Source organism: Macaca nemestrina, chromosome 1 (genome assembly GCF_043159975.1).
Source record: "Macaca nemestrina isolate mMacNem1 chromosome 1, mMacNem.hap1, whole genome shotgun sequence".
Classification (NCBI taxonomy): domain Eukaryota; kingdom Metazoa; phylum Chordata; class Mammalia; order Primates; family Cercopithecidae; genus Macaca; species Macaca nemestrina.
In genome coordinates this window covers 99007883-99020554 of record NC_092125.1, presented here as the reverse complement: position 1 = coordinate 99020554, position 12672 = coordinate 99007883, and the positions used below count along the sequence as shown (strand labels likewise).

General features: G+C 40.5%; 1 protein-coding gene across 2 annotated transcripts in view; it reads right to left on the bottom strand.

The window, feature by feature from the left end:
* Nucleotides 1-3318: 3318 nt before the first annotated feature.
* Nucleotides 3319-12672, bottom strand: part of LOC105498180 (signaling lymphocytic activation molecule family member 1) — a 36924-nt gene continuing 27570 nt past the window's right edge. Inside the window, exons 6-7 of one of the 2 annotated variants that reach the window (XM_011770085.3) lie at nt 5740-5832; nt 3319-4016 (exon numbers count right to left, since the gene is read on the bottom strand). In XM_011770085.3, coding sequence (XP_011768387.1) covers nt 3966-4016; nt 5740-5832 — 144 coding nt within the window. In that variant the 3' untranslated portion in view covers nt 3319-3965. The remainder of the gene's footprint in view (nt 4017-5739; nt 5833-12672) is intronic. The other variant, XM_011770087.3, reaches the window with a different exon arrangement.

Sequence of the window (12672 nt, the reverse complement as noted above, 5' to 3'; positions counted from 1 at the left end):
TTTCCTGCTATATTCCTGCAACGGTTCTTGGAGCAAAAGTTCATGATGTGAGTCTTCACACATGTTCTTCTGAGTGAGAGTTGCAAGTTAGTCCTTCCTCCTAGCTGCCATCTCCTGCCCCAGGGTAATTATTAATAGCATCTTCTTTTATTTTCCAATGGGTCTCAATAGATCACATAGTGATCTACCTGTCATAATATTTCAATTGCCTGTGTTCTCTGTATCTCCTGCTGGATGACAAGCTCAAACACTTAGTAGGAACTTAATAACTTTGTTGAATGAGTGAAGCATTGAGTAGAACTAGAAGTCTTCTGTGAAATAAACTTAGTACGGTTAACCTTTTAGAGCCTGTCGTTAATCCACATTGGCCTCCTTATCTCCTTGCAGCCTGTAAGAACTGAGAAACCAGCCGCAGTTTCAGCCAGTCTGTGACTAAGTCCACATCCTTTAGATACAAGGAAGTGGTGGGGATGCTAAGGTTGGGTAGGTCGTGTTGCTATATCACCCTCTTGTGGCTGGTGTGTGAAACTCATCACAAAATCCTTTCTGTGGTATAATCTCTAAGGTGGTAGTTCTATAGACCTCAACCCAGATCTCATTTTGGTTTCAGGTTAGATTTGGTCATCACTATTTTTTAAAAGTTACCCAGGTAATTCTAATATTTAGGTAGCTTTTGTTGTTATTGGCAGGTTTGGGCCATGCTTAAGTGACCAGGTGGCCACCTTTGACAGACTACTTCTTGGTATATAGAAATGTATTTAGTTTTCTCAAAGCTCACCAGGGGGCCAGCATATCTCCAGATCAGTGGCTCTCAACTTGGGGAGATTTTGCCAAGCAGGGGACATTTGGTAGTGTTTGGAGACACTTGATTGTCACAATCAAGGACAGGGCATGTGCTATAAACCCAGTGGGCAGAGGCCAAGGATGCTGTTAAACACCCTACAGTGCACAGGACAGCCCCATGACAAAAAAATTATCCAGCCCCAAATGTCATTAGTGTGGCAGTTGAGAAACCTTGCTCTAGATTTTGTCCACAAGGGGAATTTGGAAGAGTTCAGGGAAGGGAATTACTCTGGCAGTGACAAAAATTAAACAATCCTTTCAACATAGTTCTCCATGTGGAGGGTGCTTCCTGACCTTTAGTGAAAGGGATGCCAAGCTAACCCTTGTCCACCTCCAGGAAAAGGACAACCTCACATCCTATCTGATCAAATCTGCCTCCTTCAGCATTTCATAACTATGGCATGGAGACATAAGGCCAGGAAACACATCATGCCATGCTACTGTGTTATAAATCCTTTAGGAAACACAAGACAAAAGTGCAATTTCCTTGATGGACTGGTTGTAATTTATTCATTTCCGAAAAGTAGAAACATAAACTTTGGAAGAAGAATCAATTCACAGTGGCTTCTCAGCCAGCACACACCACCCCCTGTAATAATTACATCTCTGCTGTGTGAATGGAGGAAGCGTCCTGAAGAGCCTGGGACTATGCCCAGTTGTACTTCAGAACATCAGTCCCTTCAAACTGAGAATGGGTGTGTTTTCCTCCTGACTTCTCTAGAATTCAGACATGCTTGGTCAAAAGAAAACAGCATTAGAGGGGAAACACGGGGAAAACTTATTGTTTTAAGCCTGAGGAAAACGCAAGCTCCTGCTCCCCATAGTTTCCCATCTGGGGGAAACTAGAGAGTGGTGAATGTATCACCAGAAGGGGTTGTTTTCCCACTTGTAAACATGGTCTAGGGTGAGAGGCATAATGCCAGTGATGTTTGGTGGGTGGCCCAAAAGACTCCCTCCCCAGTGAGGTCTTGAGCGCAGGGGTTCAGGATACTTGGAAGTGAAAGCCTCTTCTTCACCCTTTGTTTCTGTCCTTCCATCAGTTAGAATTCAGCTACTGGTAAAACCCAAGTGCTGGGAACTGAGCTTCTAGAACAATCTGAGTTGTAGTAAAGGAATGGGTGCTCATAAGCCTAGCGTTTACAAATCTTCAGTAGTAGCTCCACAGTTTTGAGAGTAGACAGTGAATGAGGGTAAGGTTATACAAGGGTGGCATAGTGTATAATTGTGAGGCATTTTTGTCTGCCTACCACCTGAATCCCACTTCTATTATTTGTAGAATTCCTTAATTCATAAGAAGTGAAAATGGAAAATGCCAGATATTCAATTACCAGCCTCCCTCGGAGATAGGACATGGACATGTGACCTAGGATTGACCACTCAATTCCAGACTTTGAATTATAAGCTAGAGATGAAAGGATGAAGAAGCATCCTGGAGAATTCACTTTCATGGCAGACAGTGCAGCAGTAACAGTAATATCAAGTTTCCAAGTCCAGCAGAGACAGTGAGGCAGTGGTAGAGTCTGTGCCTAGTGCTGGGGACAGTGGCTGTGCATGAACAGGATGGTCATCCCTGGGCTAGTTTTGTAATTTTGGCTGTGCCCCCAAAGCCTAGTGTCCTCTTTTCCTGCTCACTTTCAAAGCATGGTTTTGCAGAACCTTCTAGCAGTTATTGGAACCGATCAGTATCTTTTCAATAGGTTCCTTTTCTACATTAAAAAGCCAAAGCCAGCTTCTGTTGATTGTAACCAAGAACTCTATTAAAGAAGTTGATACCAAGAAACGAGATGCACTGAGCAACAGGCTTACAATGTGAATTGACCACATAAAGGAGGAAAGATACAAGGCAATAAGGACCTGAGTTTTGAGCTGGGAAGTTGGTGCCCCTTATTATGCAACTGTATGATAGTAGCTGTTTCTTACAGTACTTGCCAAGTTTATATAAGAACCAATAAGAACAAGAAGAGCTTAAATTGAAGACAGCTTGTCTGAAAGCAAAGAATAGGAAAAAACATAGGACTTTACCAAAAAAAAGCCTGCAGCTTGCAAAATAAGTTATTGAGCATTCAATGATTTGAAGTTGTTAGACCAAAATAACTTAATTTTCTACTAGAAGATAAATTTAGTGTGAGGAGAGGTATGCGGGGAGTAGAAAGTGCCAAGGAAAGACCTTGACCTGCAATACCCCCTTGAAGCCCTGGATATAAAATACGTTCAGAATCTGGTCACAGAGAGTCTTAGCTGAGGTTCCAGGTTTGTTCAAGGGAATCAACAGAGAACTGGGATTTAAACATCATTTTGAGAAGTGAAAAATCACCATGGGACAAGTTCCTCTTAGTATTCCAAGCTCCTTTGTAACAGCACCATCAAACATTTGCTACTTTTTTCTTTAAAACTGAATGCCATTTGCACAGAAGTGGACTTTTAAGACTCTTACATGGTTTCCAGTCCACTGTTCAAAACTCAGAGATCTCAAAATCGTTCTTTCTGTTTATTGACTGTTTAGCTTCTGGGTTTTGCAAATAAAATAATGATATTCTGAGCTTCTTTTATACAATAATATCAGAGTGTTTTATGTATAATAAGAAATTCACCCTTCAGCCTCTATTCAATCTTTATCCTGAGAGAGAAACTGAGGCACAGAGGCTTGATCAGGTGTGCAGGTTATCATGATCAGCTCCCAGAACAAAGTAAAGACGGCCAAAATGTAAACTTTTCCAGACTTTGTGACTGGTGGTCCACTGTGTGAGATAGGTACTCAGATGTCCTGGCTTTCAGTCTTTGGTTTTTATTATCCAGTTCCAGCCAAGAGCAAGATGCCCAAAGTCTGAACTCACATTACTATCCATTTCATCTGCCACAACACAAAGATGGAACGCTGTTATCAAGTAACGCTCTGTCCTGCGCCTGCAGCCACGGCAGAGCAAGCTAAATTCTTGGGAAGCCTCACTTCCTTGTTCATTTCACAGATGTATGTGGAAGAAACATCACCAGGCAGTTGATCCAAGAAGGGTACAGATGTGTAGCATGTCTGTCAGAGGAAACCTGGGGCCTGGGGCCAAGTTCAGTGTTCATTTTGTTTTTTCCATTTTCCTTCAGAAAGTCCCTTTGTTGGGTCTTTGGTATCAGCTCTCTGGAAGTGTCACACTAGCATAGACTGTGATGGAATTTGTTTCCTGGGGACAAAGCAGAAGTCTGTGAGGGGAGGGACTGGATACTCACTTCATAGGATGCAAATGAAAACAGCGCTGCTGAGGAAAAGGAAAGGGTCTTAGAGATCACGGCTTGTGCAGGGTCTGTCACAGACAGGGCCTTGTTGGGGCAGCACTTGGGTACCCACACTGCTTCTCGACCTGCAACAAGGGCCACAGCTCCCTTCCAAGCATAAGCATGTCATTATGGGGAGCATGATCTGAGGACCAGCACTCAATGCCCTGTCTCCCCCTTTGCCCTCTCCCCTTCCATCCCCTTGTAAGGCAAACCATTTGTTTTGCTGTTAGGCATGGATCACAATCTGGGGAAGCCAAGAGAGTTGTAAATTATTGAGTGTTTAAAAAGTCTAGCGGGACTCAAAGGGAGAAGAGAAAAGTGGTATTGGTAGGGGAGAGGAAGGGGAGAAGAGGGTTATGCGCAAAGATCTCTCATGTCAAAGAAACAAATAGAAGAGAATGGGAATTTAAGGGGTTTTTCCATAAAGTGTTAACTAAAGCATACTGGTTTTGTCCTTAAGTAAATTTCATTAAAAATCTATATATTTTTTGAAGCTTTTGAAGTCAGGTTTATATTTTTACTTCCCTCTTAGATATGACAGTGTACTGAGAATGGATCTCAAGTTGAAGATGGATTTCATCTTGAAATAGGGCACCTGCCCAGGCACTTCTGGGTAGGTGTGTGGGTGGTAAGAGCTTTGAAAAATAAGGTGGATGCAGGCATTTGTGTGACCTTTGTGCCTCTATAATCCTGGGCTCTCTTCTGAAACAGCCCAAGTGGACCAAAGCTTTCAGCCCAGAATTTATTTCTGTTCATTCAGCAAAGGAAAGATTCCTGTCACAAGTAAACTTAGTCCCTGCTGATCTTGCGATAGGGTAGAACAGGCAAGTCTCATTTTGAGCTGCACCTCATATTCTCTTCTAGGTTTAACACCTATGCAGAGCTCCACCCCTAAATATTCTGATTAAGTGGGGCTGGACAGAGTCTAGGCATGAGCATTTTTACAGCGCTTCCCTGGTGATTCCACTTTGTAGCTGGAGTTGAGAACTCCTGGACTCCAGCTGCTGTTCCTAAACATGAGTGTGTATCAGAATTACCTGGTGTGTGGGTTTTTTAATATGTAGGTCCCTGGCCACTCTCCAGAGACATTTTCATTTAACAGAATCCTAGATGGAAGGCCCTAGGAATCTTTATTTTTAACAAGTACGCCAGCTGATTCTAATGTGGTCCTTGGACAACTCTCAGAGAAACACTGGCCAGCAGGGAGTGAGCAGTGGCCCCATGTGAGCAGGTGTTGGGGGTTTCATGGAAATGGAAAACCAAGGCCACAGAGACTCTTTTTTGCCTGCATGCTGTGGCCTACCTTCCCCGGTCCAGGACTCATCGATGTGTTTCATTTAATTTGTTTTTGTTTTAGTTTTTAAATTTTTTTTTTTTACTTTTAAGTTCAGGCGTACATGTGCAGGTTTGTTACACAGGTAAACTTGTGTCATGGGGATTTGTCGTACACATTATTTTGTCACCCAGGTATTAAGCCTATTGCCCAATAGCTATTTTTTCCTGATCCTCTCCCTCCTCCCATCTTAAAAACAAACAAACAAACAAACAAACAAACAAAACAAAACTTCCTCCTTTTCCCCTCCTCCATATATTCCCCCTCTACAGAGAGTAGGCAGAGAGATGCCTCACCTGGACAGACTCTGGGACAGGCTCTGTGGCAGCAACATATATGGTGGTGCAAGGGTCCTGAGCTGGGAAGGGGTCAAGTTTCTTCTGAAGAGGCTACGAGAGAAGCAAAGAAAGCAGATTAGCTGAACAGAGAGAGCTAGTTCTCATCCATCTCTCTGATGGAGAAGCACAGACTCAAGAAGCCTTGAGGCAGAACATTCCTTTGAGTCATTTGGTTCAACCTCCTTCTCAGGTGGGAATTCTCCCTCAAATTCTCTGGAACTCAATTCCCCAGGCTTTGCTTGGACTCCCCAAGTGGTGTCTTGGAGTGCACAACCTCCCAAGGCAGCCTCATCCATTGTTAATGCTTCCCAGATGTTTTAAATGTCTTCCTCAAAAGAAACTGAAATTGGTGTGGCTCTTACAGGAGCAGCTGGAGGGGACAGAATAGCAACAGCATTTAGTCCATCTCACTCATATCACCGGCTACATGCGGAGTTCTTGCATCCCACACTGCCATTCCTACTCTTCCTCCTCCTCACATATGTCTTCTCATTTGTCTCACAACCACTCTATGTGTTAAATACTGTTACTCACACTTCACCGAGGATGAAGCTACAGCTCAGAAAGATCAAATGTTTTCCTAATGTGTACATGCAAGAAGTGTCAAAGCCAGGAGTCCCCTACCTTAAGCTCTTTTAACTTAAGGTACATGTCCTATCACTATTCTTCTTTGGTCACCTCAACTTATAATGACCTATCCCTTACCTAAATTCCTCAGGTATTTAAAGTCTAATTTATACATTATGGTACTCTATGCTATATTTAAAACATTCTGATATATTTATGTGTTGTTTCTCCAGTCTACACATTCCTTGAGAAATAAGCTATATAGTTTTGTATTCCCCACAGAACAGTGTGGGACGCATAAAAATAAACCCTTCAGTTGATATTTGTTGATGTTACTTTGAAAAAATTAAAACCCACAATACCTGGACAAAGACTTCAAAGTAAATTGAGACCACATCCTTGTAAGATGTGGATGCCATCACTTATAATAGGGAAGTCATTAATTCAACACTTTTCGGGGACACTGGTTATGGGATAATGCTGCTGTCCACTCTCCCTGGGTATAGAGCCAGACTTGAAACCACACCACTTGTGTTTTGATGCGAGAAAGCTTGGAATTTTGTTATGTGATGGAAGGGTTAAAGAATGAGGAAAGTTTATTGGAGGAAAAAGGGATGGGACATAATTTTTCTCTTCATATATTTGATGAATTGCCATACAGAAAAGGAATTTGATTTGCCTGTAAAGTGTTTCAGGTTTAAACAAAGATTAGGATTTGGGGGAAATACTTTGGTTCAATATAATGAAGATCTTTCTGATAGTAAAAGATGCTCAAATGAGGGATAAATTGCCTTGACAGGCAATGAACTCCTATAGTTTTAAGTGCTTGGGCATGGTCTAAACCAGTGCTGCTAACTTTTATTATGCATATGAATTACTTGGGGATCTTGCTAAAGGGTTGATTCTACTTCAGAAGATCTGGGGCAGGGCCTGATTCTGCATTTCTAATGAAGTCCCAGGTGATGCAAATGCTGCTTGTTCACAAACTATATTTCAGTAAAAAGGAGCTAGGCAACACTTTGGAAGTAATGTTGTAGCAGATAATTCAAGCATTGATTGGGTGGTTCAAATAGATGACTTTCAAGATCCCATATAATTCTTAAATACATTTTGAAGAAATTTTGAGTTTAAGGAAGGATTTCTTGCAGTAATGAGATAGATTAAGAGGCTATGAACAACACATGCAACCTCTGCTGGTCTTCCTGTTTGGGAGAACTTTAGCATGACCTGACCTAGAGGCAGAAGGAAGAAGGCAAATAAACTTACATTTTTAACATTAATTCAGAAGTTTTAGAAAAGACAAAAATATGTAAAAGAAATCGCCCATCGTCCTATTAAGACTATGTGTGTGCTTAAATGTTGGCTTCAGGATCTTTATCCAGGCATAGGGGATTATTTTAAACATAATTATAATAAGTTAGTATGTTTTTGTATCTTGTCGTCTTCTGTTAGGATCACTGATTTGTACATCTTTAGGGAACATCATTTACAAGCAACTCCAGGGGCATTATTTTCTCATAACTTTTGTGAATGGTGGCCCCTGGAATTAATTCTGCAAGACAGTAGCTCTGATAAGTCCTAGAAGAGTTCCTAGCCCACAGTAAACATTTGTTAAGTGATTTTCATGTTATTATATTCTTTATAAGATTATTTTATAACCATTCCAAAAAGACTAAAGGCATTGTTAGTTTTTAAATAATTGTCTACATTCTTACAGTCTTTATAATGACATAATAAAGACATTGCAAATATGAACAAAGAAAATTGTGAGAATGTGGGTAAGTCTAATTATGTATTTTGTATATAAAACAATAATAATTATGTCTTTTATGTCTAAAATATATATGAAATTCAAATAATGACAAAACAGCCACATAAATCAAGAGGTGAAATTATTGTGGACTTAACATAATATGCAGGAGAGAAGTAAACATTAGACTTTGGTAAGTCAAAGACATATTTTACAATTTCTAGGGTAGCCACTAAAAAGACAGAAAAAACGTATTCACTAATATGTAGAGGAGAAAATTGAATAATAAAAATATAACTTAAAAAAATTTCCACCAAAGAAACCCCAGTCTCAGATAGCTTTACTATCAATTTCTACCAAATATTTAAGGGGAGAAATAAGACCAATTCTACCCCCAAATCCCAAAGAATGATAGAAAGGAAATGCACCCTGTAGTGGGTTGAACTGTGGCCCCAAAAGATATGTCCACCCAGAATCTCAAAATGTGACTATTTGAATAAAGGTCTTCACAGATGTCAAGATAAGGGTTTCAAAATGAGGTCATCCTGGATTAGAATAGATCCTAAGTCTGACGATGAGTGTCCTTACAAGCGATGGAAAAAAAGAAGACACAGAGAGGGAGGTTATGTGAAGATGAAGGCAAAAATTGCAGATAAACAACTATAAGCCAACAAATGCCACGGATAGCCTGGAGCCACCAGATGCTGGAAAAGGCAGAGGATTTTCTCCTAAAGCCTCCAGAGGGAGTGTGGCCCTGAGGATGTGGCTCCTTATTTTGGACTTCTGATCTCCAGAACTGTTAGAGTATAAATTTCTGTTGTTTTAAGCCACCAAGTTTCTAGTAATTTGTTACGGCAGCCCTAGGAAACTAACACATACCCCAACTCATCATGTGAATTAGCACAAATCTTTATATCAAAACCCCACTCGTTAGGCATGACTCCCCAGGTCCCTTCCAGTTCTTAAAGTCTGAATTTTTAACAGGAGAGTGACCAACTTTACCATGATGTGGGTATTAGGTAGAGTAGCTCTTTGTCATTTTGGGATCCATCTGAGGCTTGTGATTAAAGAAGAGCCCAGGAAGAACTCTGTTACTTATTTTTAAAGGATATTTTAAATATTTCTACCTCAACTTGTATCCCAGTTAGATATATTCACAAGAATGCTATATACCAGCCACTGCAGTGCCTTCTTAAAAAAAAAGGCATTACACAAGAGAATTACAGGCCAATTTCACTCAGAAACATAAGTGGAAAACAAAACTCTTCACAAAATACTAGCAAATCAAATCCAGTAATGCTTGAAAAGGACTAGACTAAATTGGTCTGCAACAAAATTAAGACCTTCTCTTTACCAATAGGTATCTCTGAGAAATTTCAAAGGCAAGCCACAGATAGGTGAAGGTATTTGCTGACATATCTGCCAAAGGGAGCATATCCAAAATATATGAAAAGCATATGCTAGTCCATAGAAGAAAGACTAAACTTCAAAGGAAAATGGGCAAGAGATGAAATGTGCACTTTAAGAAAAAAGTTTAATATGGCCAATAAACATATGAAAAGTTGCTCAACTTCCTTAATAATTAGAGAGATGTGGAATAAAAGTATAATAAGACACATCCAACAGTAGGACTAAAATTAGACTGTTAATACCAAGTTTTCATTAGAATGCAGAGCAATTGAGGCCGAGAGCAGGGGCTCATGCCTGTAATCCCAGCACTTTGGGAGGCCGAGGCAGTCAGATCGCCTGAGATCAGGAGTTCCAGACCACCCTGGCCAACATGGTGAAACCCTGTCTCTACTAAAAATACAAAAATGAGCCGGGTGTGGTGGCACGCACCTGTAATCCCAGCGACTTGGGAGGCTGAGACAGGAGAATGGCTTGAACCCAGGAGGCAGAGGTTGCAGTGAGCTAAGATCCTGCCACTGCTGCTCCAGCCTAGGCAACAGAGTGAAACTCTGTTTCAAAAATAAATAAATAAATAAATAAATAAATAAATAAATAAATAAATAAAGCATAGCAATTGAGACTCTCATATGTAGCTGATAGAGAAGTAAATGGATACACCCACTTTGAAAAACAGCTCGGCCTTATCTAGTCAATTTGGAGATATGCATACTCTATGATTCAGTAATTCGACTTTTAGGTATATCTAGGTATATATTCAACAAAAATATTTGCACATATCCACTTAACGGCTTGCATATGACTGTTCACAGCTGCAACTTTCATAATAGCTTCAACCTGGAAATAACCCACATGTCCATCAACAGTCAACTGGATAAATAAACTCTAGTATACTCATACATTTATATTCTATGAAGCAATGAAAAAGCATGCATTATATCTAAATTCAAAGACATGTGTGAATCTCATAAAGATAATATTGAGCAAAATAAATCAGACATGAGAGAAAAAAGAATACAGAATTCAATTTTTATAAAGGTCGAAGATAAAAAAGGAAAAAGCTAAACTATATTTCTAGAAGTCAGGATAGTGGTTATCTTTGGGGAGGAGAGAGGAAGTAACGACTGGGAAGTGGCACAGGAGGCCTTCAGGAAGTATGGGCAATGTTCTAGTCTTTGATCTGAGTGGTAGTTTTATGGTATTAGAAGACTCAATACTGAGGCCAGGCACAGTGGCTCACATCGGTAATCCCAGCACTTTGGGAGGCTAAGGTGGGCGGATCACTTGAGGTCAGGAGTTTGAGACCAGCCTGGCCAACATGGGGAAACCCCATCTCTACTAAAGATACAAAAATGAGCTGGGTGTGGTGGCAGGTGCCTGTAATCTCAGCTGCTCAGGAGGCTGAGGCAGGAGAATTACTTGAACCCAGGAGGCGGAGGTTGCAGTGAGCCCAAATCACACCACCGCACTCCAGCCTGGCCGATAAAGCAAGACTCTGTAAAACAAACAAACACACAAAACAAAACAAAACAAAAAAACGGGCAATACTGAAAAATGTAATTTCTCCTCATATAGATCTGTAGACTCAATACAATTCTAATAAATTTTTTTCTTTTTATGGTACTTAATAAGTTGATTCTAAAATACATATGAAAGTACAAAGGAACAAGAATAGCCAAAAATTTTTGCAGAAAAACAAATTAGGAAGACTTGCTTTATCAAATATTGAGATATGCACTTAAGGGTAATTCAGTGAGCTGACATTAATGTGTTTTGTACTTTTTTGGTCAGAGTTGATCCTGGCTGAGGAGTGCATATGCATGAGTGTGTGTGTGTGAGTGTGTGTGTGTGTGTGTGTAAAATGGAGGAGAGGACTCAAAGTGTGATTAGAAGCAGTTGGAGGTAGCAGAGGAGGTGCAAGTTAGTCCCCTCAAGTGTTTGCAAAGTAAGACATGCCTGCCCAGTGCTCTCCTAGGTGCTGTAGTGGCTACAAATAGAGTAGAGAACAGACTCCAGTCCTCAAAGACTTTTAGTCTTGCAGGTCAGCTCAGACTCAAATGTAGAACCGGAGGACAGTCCTGAACTGATGAATGCCACTGAATTTTAAATTTTATTTAATTCAAATTAATTTAAATTTAGAAACCTACATGTGGCTAGTGACTACCATATGTCATGCTTCACAGTAAAAAAGAGGGATGCTAGCAGCATAGGATAGAGTAGTGAGGGAAGACACTATGGTAAAGATGAACCTGGTTACCTAAATATGCAGATGAGAGCATGGGGGGAAAGGGTTACTCTTGGGATTCTCATCTATGTAAATGGAGTTTAGTTGAGGGAAGGATGGAGCTGGGTTGTGTAATAAACCCTCTAGGCCACTAGGGGACAGCAGAAATAAGAACTTTGTCCAGGAGTCCATCTCCTGGTTCTCAGAAGTGTGTTTGCTATCTTTTGATGCAATTTTCTAAGGTACTAATCAAAACCGTGTTTACCTTCACATCCTTTACTCAAGAATTTGCCTCTTCCTACACCCCAAATGGCCAGATTCTGGCCTATACAATACCAAGAATTGCCTTCATGTTGAAAAACAACAGTGTCTCTACATCTAACCATGATGCTTTTAGTGTCTCTATCCCTTCCTTCTACCATATCTGCTTTTCAACTTCACCATGTATCCAGTTTTTCCATCCTTCACTTCTTAGTCCGATGATCACTCTATCAACAACGCTTTCTTCCATCTCCAGTCTATATATCATCTTTCATCTCTTTAACCACACTCTAGCTAGAATTTTGAAGATCCCACCTTCCTTGTCACCTTTGCACTTTGTAAATGCCTAAACTTGGATCAGTACAACATGTCACACAATAGCTTTTCCAAACCTTCTCCTCTCTCCTCAAGCCTGCACTGTTTTCCCTAGAAAAGGAAATAATTGAGTAACATGGAACCCTAGGCTCCTAGAATGCCAGAGCTGGAAAGATACATACATACAGTATTTATTTCCAGCTTCTTCATTTTTTTGCTATGAAGAAACATGACCAGAAAATTATCCAGTGTTACCCATTATTAGTGACCTTTACAAGAACTCTTGTTCTTGACTCCTGTTCCCTACTTTCCTCTGCTCTGGATGGAAAACTGTGAATGTTCAACAAGCAAGGTAGACTGGCCAGGA